At 33.1% G+C, this 23,226-nt stretch overlaps 2 protein-coding genes across 2 annotated transcripts; one reads left to right on the forward strand and one right to left on the reverse strand.

The window, feature by feature from the left end:
- Positions 1 to 308: 308 nt before the first annotated feature.
- Positions 309 to 14,233, reverse strand: LOC106153738 (beta-1,3-glucosyltransferase). Its single transcript, XM_013527819.2, has 14 exons — positions 14,094 to 14,233; positions 13,932 to 13,985; positions 12,381 to 12,490; positions 11,531 to 11,610; positions 11,278 to 11,386; positions 10,654 to 10,790; positions 9,633 to 9,696; positions 9,296 to 9,415; positions 8,925 to 8,994; positions 8,543 to 8,656; positions 8,066 to 8,168; positions 7,371 to 7,493; positions 6,919 to 7,066; positions 309 to 2,148 (listed from the first exon to the last, which is right to left on the reverse strand). Exons 1-14 carry the CDS (start codon positions 14,173 to 14,175, stop codon positions 1,954 to 1,956), a joined length of 1,509 nt encoding a protein of 502 aa, XP_013383273.2. The 5' UTR covers positions 14,176 to 14,233; the 3' UTR covers positions 309 to 1,953.
- Positions 14,182 to 23,044, forward strand: LOC106153737 (uncharacterized). The gene is made up of 19 exons (XM_013527818.2): positions 14,182 to 14,323; positions 14,798 to 14,936; positions 15,130 to 15,390; positions 15,590 to 15,724; positions 16,162 to 16,291; positions 16,488 to 16,587; positions 17,320 to 17,425; positions 17,547 to 17,639; positions 17,879 to 18,024; positions 18,283 to 18,351; positions 18,706 to 18,790; positions 19,335 to 19,440; positions 19,587 to 19,649; positions 20,242 to 20,332; positions 20,677 to 20,769; positions 20,910 to 20,953; positions 21,221 to 21,384; positions 21,699 to 21,790; positions 22,213 to 23,044. The coding sequence occupies exons 1-19, from the start codon at positions 14,258 to 14,260 to the stop codon at positions 22,357 to 22,359; spliced, it is 2,130 nt and encodes a 709-aa protein (XP_013383272.2). The 5' UTR covers positions 14,182 to 14,257; the 3' UTR covers positions 22,360 to 23,044.
- Positions 23,045 to 23,226: the final 182 nt, after the last annotated feature.

The following is a 23,226-nucleotide window of genomic DNA, read 5'->3' on the forward strand; positions in this document are numbered from 1 at the left end:
TATTCTGTATAACCACCAAAAATCTACGTAATCATTTCTTCCTTGGGCCATTAATGACCTACCCTGAAAATTTTATCAAAATCCATCCATGACGTTTTGCATAATGCTGCAAAAAAAAAAAAAAAATGAACCAAAGACATATTAACTTCCTTGTTGGAAATAATTATGCATGTTGTGAAGAAATTAGGTATACTGCGGTCTTATATGTTTGGCTGTCATTATAATATCAATATTTAATGAAAAGGTAAAGATTTGTTAAATAACAAGTTGGCCATAATTCTAGTGAAAGGCAATTGAGACTAGACAAGACAGTTTTATATTTTATTACAATTTTCTTCTTTTGCTCTGACATTGTACACCTGCACTATCTGTGCATGAATGGAATTCTGGAGAAAAATATTAACCAAAGATATTGCCATATACATTATGTAAAATATGAAATTAGTCAAAATTCTGAAAAGATACACAAATGCGTAAGTTTAAAGGGGTTTAAAAGACATGTCAGACCTACATCTGTAATAAGATTCAATATACCTGGCCTCTTTAATGTGCTACAAAAATAAGCACAATACAGCAGTGGGATTTGTGGGACTGATTTTGCAGAAAGGTCATCCCATATTCAAATGCAATTTAATTGTATACTGAGCAGTTTTAAAATGCACCCTAACTAGACAAAATTAGGGAAATTGCACAGATTATATTACTTAAAAATATTAAAGCAATGACAATATTTACCGAGACAATAATTACAATCGCTACTCGCTAGTATAAATAAAACACTAGACTAGAATAGACTAGAGATTCTATTGAGAGAATTTATAGATGGAAATGGTTTGGAGGGTACTTGAACCACTAGATTAACTTGACAACATTTTTGCACATTTGATGCAATTTTCAACTAAATTTATCTTCTGGATTAATACTACCCTTAAATTCATCTAAGGAAAGTTGCAATCAGCAGCATTTTAGTCTGTAATGTTGATGCTTGCAAGCAAAAGCTGCAAGGGAGCCTTCTGCACTATACTTCAACAAACAAGAGGTGCAGCTTGCTATGAACTCATTTTGCAAGTTTTGAGAAAAAACCTATCCTGAACTGTTGATCAAGCTGGTTTTCCATTGAACACACATAGCAGAAAACCCTGTTTTACAGCGACATACTCAATTCATTAATTCTGTCAAAAAATTGCACACTTCTACTTCTGCAGATTACGAAATAAAGAATGCACACATTTGTTGGGTATAAATGAAATAAATAATGGCAGTATGAGAATCCAAACTTGGAGGGGTGGCAGCATTTGAAAAATGATCACTTTTATATTACAAGAGATATGACAAATGACAGAAAAGGAGGATCCCAAATTGGTTTGTTGGAAAATAATGCTGCTTACCCCTTGAAAATTCAGTAATTAAGCAGGAGTTTTTCACGGGGAAAATCCTGCACTGTGCACAGAGAGTAAGCTATACTCTAACCACAGGGTCCGCATGTACTCTGCTACAAAATTATTGTATCGGACCCTGTGAGATTTGACATGATCAAGGGAACCTGTTCCTTGTCAGACATATCCTTTGTGTTTTTCAGTAAGGGTGATTTCACACCTACCGGTAGGTGCTGAGAAGCACACATCCCTGTGTTACATAATGCAAGTCTAGCATTACTCCATATGCCAAGCTGAGCAAAAATATCCAACCCAACAATTATCCTCCTCTGCTACTGAGCCACCGTTCAAGGGGCAGGTACGGGCAGAGAAGTTTGGGCCCAGAAGTTTCATAAGAGCAGACAAGCTGATTGGGTGTATACCTTCCCACAGGGGCCTATACCTTAATTTTGTACACTATTTAAGAAGCCTCTGATACCAGAGGGTAAGAATAAGCTAAGTTTAAACTATACTGTAGGAATAGTAAGGACTTGGATGCAAATAATGTTGTGAGATGACTGAGGAGCATCTAACACTTTTACAACTCATCATGGACATCTTCAATGATAATTTTTGGTTTTCTTGGTTTTTCAGGTTCGTTTTCCTTGGCTATATCCTTTTCTTTCAACCACTGGTTATATACTTTATATGGATCTACCATCCAATGTTTATGGAAAGAAATAGGTTCTTCCTGGTGACCAAGATAATCCCCAGCATAGTCATCTGGTCTGGCCTGGAATAAAAAAGAAACAAAACAATTGCAAAATAAGAAGTTCACTTAATTACCTAGAGGTTTACAGGCCTGTAGCCAGCAATTTCAAAAGGGGGGTTCGTTTTCGGCAGTAACTGGCAGTAAGAATTACCAAACAGACTGCATTGCCTACTGAAGCTGTATTTTAGTCGCATGTTTCTTTCCTGCAAGTTTGAGAACAGTAAGTGACCTGGTTTTTCTTAAATGGTCATCATGGGAGCAGTGCCCAAAATAGTTTTTTTGATGCAATATTACATAACGTTTAACAGCATAATGACCATCAATTTTTAATAATAAAATATTAGTATCATGGATATTCAGAAAATGTGATATGGGAAGGTCTTCAGGCCCATGGAACTTCAAAGTCACAACTTGAAAATGCCAAAATGTAAACAAGACAGCACTGTTCTGAAATGTTTTTTTTTTTAACATAAAACAAAATTAACAGTTTACTGCCATTTTTATATGATCAACTAAGAAAAATATCAATAGAGCAGTGTTAAATAGCCAATTTCTTCCATTCTGAGATTCTGAACATAGTGAATGATTGAATCTGACAAACTGCTATGACATGAGTTTATTTCCACTTTTGAAACTTTATTACACAATACACAATAATAAGTTTACCATTATTTTTACAAAATCAACTAACAATGTTGTAAAGATGCAGGAAATGTCAAACAAACACTTTTACGTATCTTATTAGTTAACTAATGAGACTGTTAACATGCCTAAGAATTGAATGTGAGGAAATGTGAAAAAACAGCATAACTTCTAAAATAATAGCCCGATTATGCTGATTTTTGAACTCAACCTGTGTTTTAGCAGCATTGACCACTCCTGTGAGTTTAATGGCAATTGGCCTATCTGTTTTCCTTATATTGTGTTTTTAGTGTTGCATATATGCTGAAAAGTGGGGAAAAAAGCATAACTACTAAAATAGTGGCCCGATCATGCCGCTTTTCGAACTTGACCTCAATTTAGTGAGATCCATTACCCCAGCGAGTTTCATGACAACAGGCCTATCGTTTTTTTTCTTGAAATGTGTTTACAGTGTTGCATATATGCTGAAAAGTGAAAACATCTTAAAAATGCCAGTTTGAAAAATTAAAAATTAAAGAAAAAATTACAAAAATATTCCACTAAAGCTGCCATTCAGTCTAGGTGCATAACCATGATATGAATCATCCAACTTGAGTTTAAACAGTGTAAACAACTCGCAGAAATATAATATATTTTGTTTTACTACAAAAAGGGCAGTCATAGCTATTATTCTGATATCTGAACTTTTCATCAGACCATGTGACATCCATAGATGGCTATACTTTGTAACAATATCTTAAGAGATTATAACAAAAAAAAAAACAAAACCCTTTTTACAAAGAAAATTAATTATTTGCCAAAAAGAACAGTCAAGTTGCAAATATTGCACAACAGGTAGTATCAATAAAAGTTAAATGTTACATGTCCTTGGGAGTTATAAGTCCCACAATGAAAATTCCAGTATGTGAAAGATAAAATTTCACAAAATGTACAACAGAATAACATGGTCAATAAGATTACAGTTTCAGGACCATATGTGAGAGTTCAAATTCACATAATGAAAATCCCAATATGTGAAAAAAGATGACAGTGCATAAAATAATATAATTACACAATGTTTAAAGGCATAAAAACCAACACAACTCCTTATGTGGAAAAACAGAAAATGCAGAGTGCTTCTGGTGGATGGGAGTTGAAAGTGATATCTTGAAGATGCTAGTGTTTGAAAAATAATTAAAAGAAAATGTAAAATAAAACAAAACAAAAAATTCCAATAAAGCTGCTATTCAAACTTTAAATCTAGCTGTCTAATTACTAACATGACTAACATTTACCTGCACAATAATCATTGATTCCTAATTATGTGACACAGTTAAGAGAGATATACCCAGGGGACTTTACAATGAAATCTCATCGTGTGTTTTACGTAATCTCATTTAATGGCCACTTGAAAAATTATTAAGCAAATTACTTTATGAAGGTGTGTTTTATGTAATCTCATTTAATGGCCACTTGAAAATTAATTAAGCAAATTAGTTTGTGACCCTGAATTAATATACTGCCATATACATTTATTGCACCATAGTTCACTCTATAGAACTGCATTGCTTCCAAAACAGAAAACAATCACACTGGTTTTCCAACACAAGCTGCACTTCAGTCTTATGAAACTTTTCAGTAAATTTGAGTATCATAAGTAACATGGTTTTCCCTTAATCGCTATCCTGGCAGCAGTGTCCAAAATACAGGTTTCTTCAACTTTCATGCAATATAACACAATACTTAACAGCATAATGACCATCAATTTTTTATAAAAAAAATAAAAGTATCATGGATATTCAGAAAATGTGATATGGGAAGGTCTTCAAGACCATGGAAGTTCAAAGTTCAAAGTTCAAAATGCCAAAATGTAAACAAGAGATAACTGTACTGAAATGATTTTCTTTCCATTTTCAACACCTTTTTACATAAAACAAAATAATCAATTTACTGTCATTTTTAAATGATCATCTAGGAAAATTGTCGACATAGGAAAAATATCAATATAACAATTTTAAATGTCTAATTTGCTCCATTTGCAGATTCTGAACATAGTGAATGACTGGATCTGACAAACTGCAATGATGAGTTCCTTTCCATTTTTGATACTTTATTACACAATGCATGATAACAGGTTTACCATCATTTTTATATAATCAACTAACAATATTGTTAAGAAGCAGAAAATGTCAAAACAACACTTTTACATATCTAATTAGTTCCATATTGAGACTGTTAACATGCCTAAGAATTAAATCTGAAGAAAAAAAACACTTATATACAAAAAGGCTAATAACTTCATCAAAACTTAACTGATCAAGCTTATTTTCAAACTTGATCTGTATACTAGTCAGACTAATCACTGCTGTGAGTTGCAAGACAAAAGGCTGATTGGTTTTCCTTAAAATGTGTTATCAGTGTTGCATATATGCTGAATAAGGAAAAAAAACAGCATAACAGTTGTAAATATAGTCCAATCAAGCCAATTTTCAAACTTGAAATGCGTATTATGAATATTCATCAGTTTCAATCCAAAAAGAAAAACATTTTTACACTGATCCTGTTTTCCGTGTTACAAAAATGCTGAAAAATTTGAAAAAAAACCTATCATAACTTCCCTAAAATTGGCCGGATCATGCTGAATTTCAAACTTAACCTGCTATTATAAATACTGCGTATTATAAATATTAATCAGTTCTGTAAGTTTCAAGCCAAAAAGTAAAACGGTATTTTACTTATCATGTTATCGGTGCTACATAAATGCTGAAAAAAGTGAAACAAGACAGCACTGTTCTGAAATGGGTTTATTACCATTTTTAAGACTTTTTAAACATAAAACAAAATAAACAGTGCCATTTTTATATGACCAACTAAGAAAATTGATGAGATGGGAAAATATCAATAAGACAGTGTTATATGTCCAATTTCCTCCATTATGAGATTCTGAACATAGTGGATGATTGAATCTGACAAACTGCAATGATATGTGTTTATTTCCATTTTTGACACTTTATTACACAATACACGATAACAGGTTTACTATCATTTTTACAAAATCAACTAACAATGTTGTAAAGATGCAGGAAATGCCAAACAAACACTTTTACGTATCTTATTAGTTAAATAATGAGAGTGTTAACATGCCTAAGAATTGAATGTGAGGAAATGTGAAAAAACAGCATAACTTCTAAAATAATGGACCGATTATGCTGATTTTCCAACTCAACCTTCATTTTAGTAAGATTGGCCACTCCTATGAGTATTATGACAATTGGCCTATCTGTTTTTCACTTATCGTGTTATCAGTGTTGCATATATGCTGAAAAAAGTGAAAAAAACAACTTAACTTCCATAAAAGTGGTCCAATCATGCTGATTTTCAAACTCGACCTGTGTATTATGAATATTTATCAGTTCTGTAAGTTTCAAGCCAAAGGGTAAAACAGCTTTTCATTTATTGTGTTATCGGTGTTGCAAAAATGCTGAAAAAAAGTGAAAAAATAGCCTAAATTCAGTAAAAATGACCCAATCATGCTGATTTTCAAACTTGACCTGCGTATTATGAATATTCATCAGTTCGGTAAGTTTCAAGCCAAAAGGTAAAATGGTTTTCCATTTATGGTGTTATCGGTGCTGTATATATGCTGAAAAAAGAGAAAAAATAGCTTAAATTTACTAAAAATGACCCAATCACGCTAATTTTCGAACTTGACCTGCGTATTATGAATATTCATCAGTTCTGTAAGTTTCAAGCCAAAAGGTAAAATGGTTTTCCATTTATGGTGTTATCGGTGCTGCATATATGCTGAAAAAAGTGAAAAAACAGCATAAATTCCCTATAAGTGACCCGATCATGCTGATTTTCGAACTTGACCTGCGTATTATGAATATTCATCAGTTCTGTAAGTTTCAAGCCAAAAGAAAAAATATTTTTCCACTTATCGTGTTATCGGTAAAAGTGCAAGGCGACGACGGCAACGACGGCGACGACAGACGCAGATGACGGCTATATGTACAGACACATCTGTGTCTGTACATAAAAATACATGAAATGATAGAGCAGTTTAAATAATTCAATGACCTACTGTAAATATAGCTACAATTGAAATAATCATATTTGCTTGTTTACAAGCTCTCAAATTTTCTTATAGGATTAATGTAAATTACCAACCTGATGGAAGAGAGGGCTGTGAATTATTGGAATATCTAGTCTCTTGAGCCAAGTTCCCAGCAGCATGTCATCTGGGGACTCATCAGAAGGGCAGTATGCCGTCTTGGTGTCCAACAGGGCACTCACTGTTTTCTGGCTTAGCACCATTCTGTAATATGTAGTATATGCTTTACTAATTTTTATGGTCATATTTTCATTCTGACAAATAAGAATTATAATAAGGTAAAAATAAATTAAACATGCTTTGTTTTTGATGTTTCAAAACATCAACGGCGTTCTTACTGCATACAATTTCCTGTATTTCTTAATACATTTAAAATCTGAAATACCTGATTCTATAAAATTGTGTCATACATCTGTTTGGTCGAATGTTAATAAATGTTGCATGTTTATATTGGTTGAATCACACGTTATATCTGTTTTATAACAGTACAGTTAAGAGGCAAACTCACCCACCGCCGCCAGTGATATAATCATATCCCAGCCCTGAAGAAGTTCCGTAGCCATACCTCTCTCCCAGGGCAACCTTTTCCTCTGGATTATAGCAAGCTAGAAGTCTCTGAAGTCTACTTACACTAAAATATTGCAGAGGAGATTTCATAAGTGATGTTCTGGTAAATATGAAACTTAACATAAAGGTATTTATAGCTTCAATTTCATGTATAAAGTGAAATGATCAAACTTCTGATCATTATCAACAGACTACAAATAAGAATTTCCATCAGAAAAAAAAGAGGTACATGTACTTGTTTGTTGAATTGAATAGCTGTTAATCTAAATGGCAGTTTCTTGGTGAAGAAGTATTGTTTTCTCAAAGTTATATTTGTCTACCATCAGATTTTGGTTACTGTGTATGCAGACTACATAGCCCCACTGTTTGACAAGTTTACTCCACTACCTGATTGTGAATTGAGAACCAAGATTGAAGAGCTGGCAGCAGGCATAGGGTTTCCACTGTTCAAGTTGTGTGCAGTTATACTTGAGAGTATCTTGTTCAAAACGTTTAAAGTGCACTATGATTTCATGTAGAACAGTAGGATCATTTTATACCTAATAAAGTTCCATTCAATATTTGATTGTATAGATAATTTCATGTCTGTTATAATTGTTTTTTTTTTTTTTCAAATTAATTAAAGATGCTATTTACCTCAGAAGGGTGTCATCATCAGCAACGACTAACCATGGAATCTTGGATAAATTTTCTTTACTATGAACTCTTTTTAGTATGGCAAGAAATTTGCCGCAATGACCTGTGAAATATTGATTAGTATTTCAGTAATTGGCTAATCTACACCAAAAAGCTAATTCAAAAATAAAACGTGCAATCTTTCTTTACACGCTGATACATGCAACAATTTCATTGGATCATTACACTACAAAAAGCTTCTTAATGAAATGAAATATCTGATTACTATTGCTGGCCCAACTGGTTTTGGGTACATATACATTAACTAAAAATTAAATTAGTAAATCTGATGCTATTTCAGGCTTGACACAAAATTGCTATTCTTACCTGTTCTTCAAAACAAATAACAAACAATTATGATTCAAAACCATACAGTTTTCTTGAAGAACAACAATTTAAATGTAAAAATCTTTTAAACATTCACTGAATCATTTATACCTCTGACAGTGTTTGGCACTCCTAAATCAATTGTCGGTATACTGCTATCTTCCTTTTCACTGTAATATTCTATGTTCATAGCATCTTGTCCCCATGTTTTTTGAACCACAGGTACTGGAAAATATATTTTTATTTTTAAACCTTTTTTCTTAAAATATGTATACTATACACTAGAAGTATAATTGTTTTGAAAATAACAGGCGGTCTTGCCAATCCTTACAAACCTAAAGATGATCAGTTATGCCAATAATTACTGTACTGTACTTAAGATGATAAAATTTCTTTAACAAGCCTATAGTTGCAAACTTTATTACTCATCATTTAAATACAACTATTACTACTTTTTCCAGACTTCTTCAAGAACAATTTTAAACAAACATACCTCTTTCTGTATGATATTGTTCACAGGTTTTTATTGCAAAAAATATTTTTTCTTTTGGAACAGGAGCCCCCTATGTAAAAAATATGTATAAAACTAGTATATAGTCACAAAAGAGTAATTCCTCTGGGTCACTTAGACTTATATAATACCCCAAACACTGCAGGAGTTTTCATTCTTACATCTATAAAGTAGTGAAGCTGTTGATTTATTAGTTTAATGTTCCTATCAATGAATCATAAGCTTTCATCTATTGATTTTTATAGGAAAAAATATGGTTAAATAATTAAGCATGCTTACAGCAAAAATGATTATAACATTTTTCACAGATAAAACTCACACTGGACTTCATAAAATATTATGGGCCTACTTACACAATCAGGCAGGCGTACTTCACAGTTTGTAGCACACTTTTCATCTGGTTCACCAGCACATAGTTCTGGAATATCTGTCAACCTTGGTCCCCTGTCATCATCCCATATAAACTTTGCCAGCTAAGATATAATTAAATATAGATAATCATATATGAAATAAAAAGTTCTTATTATGTGCTAATGGCTAAAAGTGAATGTGCCAGGTAATTAAAAATTAAAACAAATATTTAATAATTTTTACAAGGCTAGTTTTGTGATGAATCAAAACCCACTTGAGAAAAAAATTTTTAAAAATTTAATATCAATTATATGTGACGTAAGGAGAGTACCATGTTACCTCATGCTTAGGATCTATGGTAAAATCCATTTTAGATTTTTTCTCCAACCACCTTTCAGCTAAACTGAAAGAAATATGCCACTATAAATACATGAAAGGGCAAATCTTGATCACATTACAAGTGAACCAAATTCTTTCACAATAAATTTAAGAAAAAACCTGCAATCTTTAGGATATTCAAAACACCCAAACTAGGAATAATTAAAGATAACTTTACGCCTGTATTCAAGGTGTGGTCTTGCATCTAATTGAATGTCTTACTGCTACCATTTAGAGGCACATTTGGTCAAAATATTTTGAACAATCATCCAATCTACTTATTTCATATTTTAATGGTGAAATGTGCACCTAACTAGAAAAGCAATTAGATAGTGCAGTCCTCTACTAGAGCAACTCATTTTTCATTACCTTAAAACGTTGATTAATCAGCCAGCTAGTAAATTAATTTATTAATCAGTATTTTTCATCAATTATCCACTAATTAACTGAATTCTAATTAATATCAATAAACAGAAAATTGATAAGTTGAATAATTAATAAACTAATAAATTAACTATTAAATTGCAACCCAAATACAGCCTACTCCTATCCTGAACATTTCATCAAAATTCTCCATACTTTATAAATTTACTATCACAATCCAGCCATAATTTTTTTGGGTTAGGCTGGTGACAAACAGAACAAAAGACAAAAGAAGGTGCATTAACCCCCTTGGAGGAAGTTAAAAGGGACAAGGGCAAGCACTTTAACAAGTCATAAAATAAGCAGTAGTTTAGGATGAAAGATATTCAATCTTATCTGGGAGATAAGGCCACAGGATTTATCAGTTGTAACCAACAAATTTCTTTGCTGCATGCCATCGTCTACCTTAAGGTACAAGTCCTATGAAATAAAATGTCTTGGAATGTGTGAAGAAAATCAATACAAAGACAAACCTAGCTGCTCGACAAACTGATAGTGTCTTGGACAAGGTTGCATGACTTTGTACTATGATTGAAAATATTAATTATTAATGGATTACCTCTTGATTAACGGCTGACTGAGTAAGAAACCAGCAGCAAAGTCTGGATATGCAAAGCTACTGGGATTATCATGGAATGCAAAATGATGGATGATGGTTGGTATGCTGTCCCTGAGAGCTTTACCTAGAAATTGTTCCTGGAACGAAATTGGATATTTCATTATAAGTCATAACCCCATGCAAGGTTTATCACCATATAATGATTAAAATCCATTACTTAATTCCCAAAGCTAATAAAGTGCCATAATGAAGTCAAGTACTGGTTGTTCCTTTAAGGGTATTCTGGTGTTGGGTAAAGGTTTGTTGCTTGAATCAGACACTTAGAAAGTTTTTATGGCATTTAAATAATATTGTGGTTCAACACAATGCCATCTCATCAAAACTGCTACACTACAAACCTTAAAACACCCTTTACACTGGACGGTGTCCTTTCTGCATCCTTTTCAAAACTATGAAACTGGCATCGCTGTGGTCATAGAAAGGAGTCACAAGCATCACCTTGCTTGCAGAATGAATGCGCAATGATCAACCAGTTGTTAGGTTTTATTTTTCTTACTCTTAAACGGGGCTGTACTACGGGATGCAGAAATGAACCATACAGTGTAAAGCGGGCTTAACACTTACCTTTGAGGGATCAAATCTTTTTAGCACCTCCAAAAGTTTTGCCAAATTAATGCTTGTTTGGTCTTCACAAAAAAATAGCCATCTGAATTTTGAAAATTTTTCTGCCAAGCTGGAATCAAAGTAATTGTCAAAGATTATTTCAAACTTTCCAAGAGGTCCTGTTGATTTCTCATTAAGTAAAAAAAAAAACTTTCTTTGGTTAAAATAAGTAATTAGCAATACTAGTCTTTGTGAAATCAGTAAGACTTCTTACTCTGTAAGAAGTGGCTGCACTGTCCAGGCACCAGTCTTTCCTGGCCATTGTTCATGGAGGAGAGTGACACTTGGTGCAGCCTACAACAGAACAAATGTAACTGTATATTTGCTTGCTGAGAAGTGTGGGCCTAAGTTCTACAGTTACGGCTTGGCTTTATGAAGTTTTCCTTTCTCTAAGGAAGGTCTACTTTGTAACACAATAAATGTATTTTTCAGCTCAGTAACATCTTTTTACTCCTAGGTTTTTTCACCTATCTATACCTCAAAAACAAACAAAAAAGCAAGCACATGTACTTCACAGTAACCTTCTTAGTATAAATGACAAATGTAGACATGGGTACTTAAAGAAATAACATTTAAAAACTTAAGAAACATGAAGTACGTTTTCTAAAATGATTTTCACAGACTAAAACAATTGTAAATATGGAAGCAGAAGGACAAGAAAGCAGATATCTTTTAAATAAGAAATGGAAAAGAGAGATTAACAGTAGAAAATGCAATAATATAAGGGCACATTCACATCGAGAAGAGCCGAGGTCTAGTAAGGCCACAACCTAAATATGGCGGACCTACATGAAAGGAAGATTGCAAATCCTCTAATGGTCTCTCCGCCTCTCACACGCCTCCCCACACGTCGTCCCTGCAGGGGCACAGTAATTAAATCTCGGCTCAATTCAACAGGTTGAGGGACAACGCGCGGAGAGGCGTGTGAGAGGCGGAGAGACCATTACAGGATTAGCAGTCTTCCTTTCATGTAGGTCCGCCATATTTAGGTTGCGGCCTTACTAGACCTCAGCTCTTCTCGATGTGAATGCTCCCTTAGTCAGTAAAAAAAAAAAAATACCTACCCATTTTAATTTTTTTGCTTGTTCTTCTAAGCTGCTCTTAATTTTTTGTGCACGTAATATGTGGAAAGATTCAGGCTGGCTCAGTATAATAAATGCCACATCTCCAATATCTGAATACAAGGAGCAATAGAGTAAAAAAGTATTAAACACTGTTCAGTTGGTTAAAGGTCACAGCGAATGAACACCTAAGACTGAGTTGTTCCAACACATCTGAGGTCTCAAGATACATCAATGTTGAGGTACTTGAATGTTCCATCAGTGGGACAGTGTGGAGATCTTGGACTGTGATCCCTGTGGTTCAATCAAGGGGTGAAAGAGGTTATTTAAGTTCAGGCCCAAAGACCTTCACTAAACAAGGACAGGGGAGGGCACTACCTGTCTCACATCTAGGGCAGTGTTATAGTGAGCAATTCTCACTAGACTGTTCACTATATATGATTTCAGTGTGACTGATAAAGTCTCATATGTTGGGACGAAAGCCATAATTTTCAGTAAGTGTAGAAAATGAACAGTTCAAAATTTCATTATTATGAGTAACATTACTACTTGGATTAATTTTCATCAGAATATCTTTAACAGGGTCCCTATTTCTTTTTTTCACAAAAAGGAGGAAGTCCTTGAAAATGAGTAAAATGGCCATGAATCACCAATTAAAAAATCAGGTTCACATAAAAACTAGGAATGTACTTATGAACTATATATTTTAGTTATTTATTCGAAACTGCACCTCTTTTAAATAATAACTTTACTCATAAAATATTTTCTCTGGCTGCACATTATTTAAATTTTCATGAAAGCTTGTAAAGTTCATACATGTACTACATACAATATACATCAGCATACATTAAACATGTATTCTTGTCTTTAGATAATGTGTGAAATACCGTGTTCTTTTTTAGTTACTCCTTCAACCATTTCTTATTCTAATACCCATAGATAAAGCATGACATTATCAGCTGAATTAAGAATTGCAAATAGCCCATAACCTGTTCTACATGGCCGATCAAGCTCTTATACCAGTGCAGCAAGTACACATCAACAGCATATTTTTTCCCTTTAATATACAAATAGGAAAGCCCATTCAGACATTTGGAACTGGAACATTTTAAGTGCAATGTATAAAGCTTTACATGTATTTTACAGAACTGATGTAAAAAAAGTAATTTTCTGTTTAACTCCTGCCTTTGGATCTAAAATTTAGGTGCAAATTAATTTTATCATTTTAATCCTTACTTCTTATTGTTCACTATCAAAATGCATTAACAATGTCATTTAAGTCTTATCTGCTTAAATGCATGTACATGTATATCAACCTTAGAGTTAACAGTCATTATATTCCTAATTTCAATTCAATGTAAAATAAACCATTTAAATTTTATAAAAATGTATAAAAACTATGATCAATTTCTTCATATAAAGGCTCAAATAATTATTATATACAAGAAAATTGACATAACTCCCAGTGAACTTGTCCTTACGTCATAGTTATCATATTAAGACGGCGTTTAATTAAAGCTTTCAAACGTCAGCGACCAGGGTCGGCAGACTTACCTGTTGGATAGGCTGCCTCCTCCAAATCTGACACAGTGTCAGAAACAAGAACACCTGAAAGAAAAGCGATGATGCATTGATCAGGAAAAGTACTTCTTTTCAATAAATTTAAAATCAAACACAGATCGAAATAGAATTTTAAATAAACAAACTCTTATTTACCTAAGATGATAAGCAAGATAGAAAACCTGTCTGCTACACGTGAAGAAGCCATGTTTGTTGACGTCGTGAATGTGCATTTCATTTTTATAGGCTCGGATTCGATATGCGTGGTCCAATAGAATAACGCCTCTTAACCAGCCCATGGTGAATATGGTTGTTTAAAAATGGCGGCAAAGGGAGGATTTCCTTCGTGGTTACTTGACGGAAAAGAGCGCATAAGTAGTTCTCAGGTAAAATGGAAGCTTTTGGTGATTTCTTTTCCAACTGAAGAATTTATTGTTTCCATTAATATAAATAGCAAATAAATGTGTCTGCAGAGTACATGTTTAATGCATCGCAATCAACATTAAAACTCAAGTTGCGGGGCAACTCGTTAAGCCTTATCACCCCAAATGTTATAGAGAGATTTTCTACTACACATTACCCTCGAAATATAAGCAAACGAAGCAATGATTTGAACTTTAAAAGAAAAAGTATGGATTTCAAAAAGAAATACTAGTTAGTGAATGAAACTGAATTTTGTTTCTGGTTTCATTAAGTGCCTTTTCTTACATTTGCACCCCTTTCGCCCCACAGCTAGAATATTTTATTTGCAGCTAAACATATCACAAGGAAAATACATGTAAGTAACATTTAGTTTCAAATTACTTACCACCTTGCAGAGAGAGAATTTGAATTTTCATTTTTTTTTTTTTTTCATTTAGGATTGGAAAGCCTTTGTTGCTGAACTGCATGAAGTGATACAACAGCAACTTGCAGAAAGTCACGTTCAACAGTTTACAGACCTGTCAGATGCTGAAAAGACTTTATTCATGGAAAGGGCTGCCATGGCTCTACAGGGAGGTAAAGAACAAAGAATTTGATTGTGTTCATATATTCAAATTTTTCTTTCATTGCTTTCAGTTTTGCATACTACAAGGTCTTACGTTGCAGTTAATTTCATATACCAGTACATGTACATTTATTAAATTAAAGAAGGATGATCAGATATGCATATTTCAGGAATGTGAATATTTTATCTCATTTAATTTCATAGGTCAAGAATATGATGCACTGTATGCAAAGGTTTCACTAACTATGGACCAGTGTTTAAGTAATGAAATAGCAAGGGAATTACTTGAAGAATCACCAATCAATACAAAGACTGATTTAATCCTTAACAATGCCAAAGAAGGTTCAGTTGGCATTTTAAAGAAATGGCCAGATCTCAAAAGCAAGTTGCATGTTTGTTTCAATCAGTCTTTACCTTGGGCACTGCGGCACATTGTATGGAGACTTTTTCTAAGTAGTACTAAAGGTATGTCCAGGTTATATCTTCCTGTATCTGGTAAATCTTATGTAAAGAATTTTAAAATGATTTAATTGTATTAACACCCGCATTTGTGTCTGCATTTGTTATTCTCAGGTTGACCATTGAATAACCAATTTCTTTTTGAAATGAAATTTGTGCACCTCTATTGATACTCTTTTAATCTTGCTTTTTTTTTTTATTTCAGCAAGGAAAGAGTATGTAGACATATTGTCTACTAACCCAAGAGCAGCTATGTCTGAGCTAGACTTAGAAATTTCTCAGAAATGTGAAAACCTGTTGAATTCAGAGACAACAGTTGAGGAGCTCAGGGGATCTGTAGGTGAGACCAGTACCCTATGATTATTGCCTTGAGGGTGCTTCACATCAAAAGAACATTGGGTTGCCTAAATTTGTAATTTTAAATGATATTTTAAATTAGTAGTTGATACAGTGCGCTGTAAGGGGCAGGCATGGTGTAGATCTAATGAACCCTATGGACTGTGTCCTAAGCATAAAACTACCTGGCGATTGATCAGCCTAGTCTAGTCCTCACTGGGGGTAAGAAAATCATTTGATTGCATGCTTGATCTGTTGCACAGCTTGTACAAGCAGTAGCACAGTGAAATATATCTTTTATTTTGAAAACGTCAGTGGTTTTATGAAAAACAAAGTGATAAATGAATAAAATAAAATATGTAACTCGTGGAAATAATATCATATTTTAGATTTTTAGTATTCTTGTTTAAATTTTTGTAATTGTGGGACATATCACTGCAGGTGCATTTTATGGAATGAAGGCAGTGTTGTCATATTACCATTCAAGAAAACAAAGCAGAGTCAGCCTCACAGACATAGAATATATGTTAATGCTTCCGCTGATATACACAGCATCGAAAAGCATATCAAGGTAAAGTCATAGTTGACAAACCTTCAGCAAAGGTAGAACTTTATCTTTCCTCTCTAAAGAAACATGTTTTAAGATGTGGAATTATATGCATATGTAATTTTGAATTAACACATGATATAGGTATTCTTGTTTAAACAGTGCATTTTGTCTAGTGAAAGTGTGCTTTGTTCAGATTTTTTAAATATTTATTTCATAGACGGGACCCTCCCCCAAGTCATGTTGTTGCTATGCTTGTTGAAGAATATATTTCTTTAATGGAGTCCAGACCAGGATATGTGGTGGATTCAGGATCAGATGTGAGTTTTATTTAGTTAGAATCAGTCAGTATATACTAGTTAAATAAGAAATTACCATTATTTCATCAGGAGTAGTGTTATGAATTAATTTTTGACACTTCTGTTTGTTTGAGAGGTACTTTTCATGATTGATAAAATTTCTGCTGCTGAAGCTTATCTGCTAAGACCCCCATTACACAGAAAGGTGAATCTTGCACCTCCTTTTGTGCCACCATGAAACATGTCAGGCCACTATTGGAGGCTCAAAAGAGACTGGGTACACTCAGCTCATACAAGGGTGGTAGACAGGATGTTCAAATGTTGCCATGGTTGCCACAAATTTTTTTAGCATGCTCAAAAAATTATGTAATCTGCTCCAAAAGGGGGGGTGGGGTGGAGACCAGGTAGAAGCTTTTATAAAAACTGTTGCCTCGTTTCTGGATATTGATAAAGGTGTCTTGTGAGACATTGAAATATTAGAGTTCTACAGGAAAATCCCCAATTTGGGTATTCATATTAGGCACAAGAATTGCTGGAACATTTATATAGAGATGTAAAGTGAAAGTGGCTCTGTGTAAAACTGAATGGGCTTAACATAATAAGAATCATCTTCATATTTTTTAGAAGTCCCAATAGATATATATGATTAATTAATTTTAATGTCAAGCTACATAATGAGTATTTATGGAGTATTGAAGGATGATTTTTTGTTGTGCAGTGTTTTCAATTAAGAGAGAAATATTGACCTTTTAGATACATGATGAAGAAATGAAGAGTTTCACTTTCAAAGTTGCCCAGATTATACAGGAAAGAGACTCAGACTTGGCAATCAAATTGGGGCAGGCTTGCATACCATCAGGTACCCCTCTCTCTCTCTCTCTCTCTCTCTCTCTCTCTCTCTCTCGTGTACAAACACACACACGTTTCATCTATTTTTTGTGATATTTTTTAACTTTTTTACATTATTTTTTTATTCTTAGAAAAAATTATAACTACTGAAGCAGCCAGACAAAGTGTATTTGAGGAAGGTTTGACAACTTTAGTGAGACCTTGCATAAAAGCATTATTTGTAGGTAAGTCACTTTGAAGATTTGTTGTGATTGTATATTGTTGCAATTAAAATGAAGTATGCAATAACTTTTTGATGGGTGATAATTCTCCTCTTATTTGAGTTTTTGAGCATTTTTCAGCTCATGTAACATTGATATAGTATAAAATTCAATTGGAGAATAAAGAAATTGAAATAATTGAAAAAAAAAGAAAGAAAGTGAACCAGCCTCTGTAGTATTTCCACAACATGTTTATATTTTAGGCTTCCTGAATATTGACACAGTGCTGTATATATGGGACCAGTATATCATAGGTTTGGATGTACCTGGCTACCACACAGAATGTCTTCCAGTGTTCACAGTGGTATATCTCATGCTTCTCAAGGATCAACTAATGCGTTGTGATGATGTAGGTTATTTTGCTGCATGCATAAGACAAGCATTGTGTCTTAAATTGTATTAGTACCTTGCCATTAATCATCACCAAGTAGCTTATAACCCCCAAATCAGGGGTGAACATCATTATGTGTTTTTTAGCTTCTTTACTTTTGTGGAGTCCATGTAGATAATAGTAATACTTATAGTTTTTAATTAGAATAATCAATTTTATTAATGTTCAGCAGAAACTGTCCTCACTTTTGATGCATTATTTGTGGTTTAATTTTAGATCAGTGCAATGGAAACTGTGTTGAAAGAGGGAAGTAGAAATATAAAAACCAGCCAATTTCAGTACTTGGTATGCTAATTTGTTTTTTTTTATAGATCTGTATCTGAATCTGGTTATCTGGCCTACATAATGTTATTCTGATTTACATGTCAAATTATCTGAAAATATGCTTCAAATTCATTTAGATAAGTCATTTTGTAGAATATTGGTAAATTTTTCATTAATTATTGGACAATTGATTGATTGATTGATTGATGGCAATGAATTACATGTTTTCTTTGTATGCACATTTGTAATGATATATAAGCATCATATACTTTTTGACTGAGCATCTTTATTTTAAATATTCAAAACTTTCAGAGCATTATTTCGAGATGCAAAATTTGAATACTATATATTTAGTATAAGAAGCACTGATTTCAGGTTAACAGGTTTTTCTATAGAGATCTATATGGACTATTGAATAAAGATGAGAAGACTGGTCTTCCTGTACTTGATCCTTCACAAAGTAAGATTGGGTTCCCATGCCTAAATCGATCCATCTGGATCGGTCTAACTCCTTGGGGAGTGTCACTAAATTTGCTATCAACTGACTGGCTTAAATGTCTGTCACGCCTACCGAATCAGCTATGGGGTAAAGATAATTACCCACTAACAGCATTACTAGGCGTGACAGATATTTAAGCCAGTCAAGTTGATAGCAATTTAGTGAGACTCCCCAGGGAGATAGATTGAAGTTATAGAGATAAGCTTTTATCAATGATTATGAAAGGCAGATTCAACAAAACATTATGTTACCAGTAGGATAAATTACCTAATTTTGATAACTACCGTCAGTCAGGAATACATGTACAGTCAGGAATGAATGTACATGTATGATTTATAAATGTTGAATATATTGTATGTTCCTTCAGCACAGTTTATGATGAAGCACATTAATAAATAGCCTGATTTTCAGATCTGATCTGGGCTTGAAGCCAAGGGTAAATAAAAAAGCATACTACAATAAAAATGAACTTTTTTCACCTACAATAACTTTAATTTCCTTGCAGCAAAGTATCCACCTTGGCATCACTGGTCAAAGGGAAGGATACCTTCACACACTACAGCAGAGACAAGAAGGTTGGCAAGAGAACAAAGGGAATATGAGAGAGAAAGGTTTGTGATTGAATATGAGAGATCTTAAGTATGATAATACATACATTATTCTTGAGACCCAAATGTTTTTCATACTTTATATGAAATTTAGTTCTGTTGGTTTAAACATATTTCCATTGTCTCTGTATTATTTGTTTATTTTTCAGATTACTTCAGCAACAGAGGGAAGCAGATGACAAGAGAAGAGATGCAGAGGAGCAACAGAGAAGGTATTAAGTAATGAAACTTTCATGTAAATTGTAAACCCGTGCAGACAGTCAGTATAATTTTTCTTTTTAAAAAGGAAATAGAAACCCGCTTCCCTAAAACAGTTTTAATTTAACAGGGGAGGGATTTATATCGGTATAATTCCCTGAACAGGGTATGATGAACAATTATTAACAGGCAATGAAGCATTATTAAGTTGATTTCCGTAATACAATTACACAAATCATTATGATTTACCACTAAGCATTTGCACTTTCGCAGGCCTGCATAATTCATTTAAACTGAATTACCACTGGTGTATCAGCCATATTCGCCTCATCACAAACGTAAGCAAACCTGATGGTCCCAAGTAAAGTAAAATGTAGCCTTACAAACTATGGATGCCCTGATGCTTGCAGTTTTCTTCATGATTATGTAAGGCAGATTCAATACACAAATCAGGTTGTAGTTTTTCTCAAAGTAATTTAGGGAATTTTCTCAGGATTGATTATGGAGTAGTATCACAAGAAGATTAGGTTATACCAGTACAAATGGTTACCCACTGTAGTCAGAAGATGAGTAATGTTGCAATCATATGTGATGTCATATTTACAGGGATGCAGAATATCAAAATAAACGAAGAGCTGCTGCAGACTTAGAAAAAGTAGATGAAGAAAAATTATATTTGGAAAATCTTTTAGATGAGGTATGATCTTTAAGATTCTTAAAAGAACATTTATTTTAGTTAAATTTAATGTTTCCCTCTGATGAAGTCCACATCCATTTTCCCACTGTGGTTTAATTTTTCTTACAAATATTTGTAAGATGAATAATTACTCATTTAAAAAAAAAAACAATGCACTATGATTAGTAGTTTCATCTAAGCTGTCATCACAGCCATACATATTCATCACTAGTTAATGAAAATCTGCATTAACATGGAGGTAAAAATTTGCTAAGAGGAAAGTTTTTAAAAGGCATGACAATATAAAAGGTTTTGAAACATTACATCTAAAGTTTTTCTATATTTATTTATTTATGTATTGCTAGGAGAGAAGACGAAGGGAAGAATCAGAAAGGAGAGCTGCAGCAGAGATCGAGAGATTGCAGAAAGAAATTGAAGCAATGAAGGGAAGGAAATTTGTAAGTTACCTTTTTCAAGAGATCACTCAGTAATAAGCAGAATATGTTGTTCATTGATATAAAAAAGTATATTACATGTACTTTTTGTTTCAAGTATTTGAAATTTAATTCTGTATTCTATTTTACATTTTTCTTGCCAGAAATCTCCAGCTCCATCTGTCTTCTCACTGAGGTCTGTTATCAGGTAGAGATCATTTAAATATTTCTTTTTAAATATAGATACATTTCAATTTTATAACTTAATTGATAGTTTACAAACTTAAAGTAAAATTTCAGTCACCATAGAATACATTTAGTCTAGAAAAATATTGATCAAGTCAATTTTATACAGTAGCAATCAATGTGTCATCATTTGAATTTATTTACAATAATTAACAAGTGGGTTTCCCCTTTGGTTTCTGCAGTCCTTTTTTTTTATCTAAATAGTAACAGTAGAAATATTCTTTTTAAGCTACCTGATCCCAGCTCCACCACCCAGTAGAGTATCAGGTGCTGTGACAAAGTTCAACATACTTCCACCTCCAAGGTCCCCTACTCCACATGACCCTGAGAAAGTCCAGGCACAGAGGATCATGCTGGACATACTAGGAAAGGTACAACAGACAATTTTTAAAAGTAAGTACTAATAAACATGTATATATTTATGACATATTTTTGCATCATTCTTATTTATTCCAATTATGTTGGAGATTTTTATTAAATAAATATTGCTTAGTAATGAATCCATTTACAGGCAATTCTAATTTTGTTTAATTGACTGCACATGCAAGTTGCAATACCTGTATATTGCAGTCAACCATGAAAGAAAATTAGACAATGCCATTTAGCTTACTGATAACTTCAGTTATACCAGTAAAGATGTTAAATCATATCTTATACCCCGGTAGACACAGACATTCATTCTAATAACATCGTTTTTTAACTTACAGTTTCTCAAGGCGACTCTAAAGAAGCAGCTGACCTAGATAAAGAGTCAAGAGAAGCTTTGAAAAACCACAGAAATGATTTCAAATTTGCAGAGGTACTTTACTGTGAAAAAACTACAACATAAAGGATTTTAGAATATTACTCCATTAGTGCCCTTTACATTTTCAATAAAGATACAAGTGTGATTAGGTAGAATGGATTCATTATTGAGGGGGTGTTGAGTAAGAACTATTACAGAAATTATTATTTCAAGTTGTTTTCAGGACACCCAAACTTATGTTTTTTTTTTTTTTTTTTTTTTTTTTTTTTTTTTTTTTTTTTTTTATCATCGTTAGTCACCCTGTGTTTCAGAGGTCACTGGAAACACAGCATGCCTCTGCAGCTTACAACAAACACTATAACTCCTGGTATGCTAAGCCTACATAGCATTTGTATGAAAATGATTTACTTTGTATGCATATATGCTGTATATAATCACTGAATTATATTAATTCCCTGTCTAAAAACCTTTTGCAGAAACAAGTGTTTGGAAGGGAGCTTAGACCCGGGGAGTTTGATTCTCTACCTGAAGATGAAAAGGAGAAGAAAAGTGAGGAAATGATGGGTATAATAAAAGAAAGGATTGAAGGGAGGAGAAAAGCAGCTTTGAATAAAAAGAAATGAGAGTTCAATTCTGGAAATACATATTACTGATTAAATCATAATGGTGGCATTGAAAGATGTTTTCATTTGGTTCATTAAATGCACGCTGGTCAGCTCAGGATGGTTAAGGCCATTGATGTTTAGTAATTGTCTGTTAATAACACTCAAGAACTTCCTGGTTAATGTAATGGATGATGACCTGTCTGTGATATATATTCCTTATTATCAGTCCATTTACATAACCAAGCCTAAAGTGTTTGTGTATAACCTGTACATCATACAAGCCAATTCTGGCTATGTTTTATTAAGTACATCATGAACATTGTGTTGTTATCGACAATTTATAATTCAGGGTGTTAATGTACAGACACGTTAGCCTATTTTGCTGCATAATTATTTACTGTTTTTTTTCTGTACACTTTACAGCTTTGCTTCCTTGTTTGTGAACAAATTAGTAATTAGAAAACTTGGAATATGTAATTCATCATAATTTAAATAAACACTGTAAAAATGCTATTTGTAAAATTATTTGTAAGTCATTATTTGAAAAATAACAAGCAGTATAATATACCATACAATGTACCTGTAATATCATTTATTGATACATAACAAGGGTACTGATTGTTGTTTTAACGAAAGGCTTAAAAGGCTTACATGTGAGTACATCAGACTGAATTTTGAAATAAAGTTATCAATTAAAATTTGTCATTGGTGTCAGTGGTATTTTGGCAAAGTAACAGTCACCTTTATTTATTATGAGGATATATTCAGAAGAATACCCTTATGCTTCTTAACCTGTATGCTGTTTCTGGTTACTTTACATTAAAAAAAATAAACATTTCAAATTTCGATTACAAAATATGTTGGATCACAAAATGTGTTGGCACA

The sequence above is a fragment of the Lingula anatina genome, chromosome 1 (genome assembly GCF_051362555.1).
Source record: "Lingula anatina isolate TDL-2025a chromosome 1, LinAna3.0, whole genome shotgun sequence".
Classification (NCBI taxonomy): Eukaryota; Metazoa; Brachiopoda; class Lingulata; order Lingulida; family Lingulidae; genus Lingula; species Lingula anatina.

Excerpts from the sequence above, each read along its gene's own strand:
- LOC106153737 (XM_013527818.2), top strand. The coding sequence starts at position 14,258 with ATGGCGGCAAAGGGAGGATTTCCTTCGTGGTTACTTGACGGAAAAGAG. Across the intron at positions 14,937-15,129 it reads TGCCATGGCTCTACAGGGAG|GTCAAGAATATGATGCACTG; the intron begins GTAAAGAACAAA and ends TTAATTTCATAG. Across the intron at positions 15,391-15,589 it reads TTTTCTAAGTAGTACTAAAG|CAAGGAAAGAGTATGTAGAC; the intron begins GTATGTCCAGGT and ends TTTTTATTTCAG.
- LOC106153738 (XM_013527819.2), bottom strand. The coding sequence starts at position 14,175 with ATGAAATGCACATTCACGACGTCAACAAACATGGCTTCTTCACGTGTA. Across the intron at positions 12,491-13,931 it reads GGAGGCAGCCTATCCAACAG|ATATTGGAGATGTGGCATTT; the intron begins GTAAGTCTGCCG and ends CCTTGTATTCAG. Across the intron at positions 7,494-8,065 it reads GATGATGACACCCTTCTGAG|TGTAAGTAGACTTCAGAGAC; the intron begins GTAAATAGCATC and ends GCAATATTTTAG.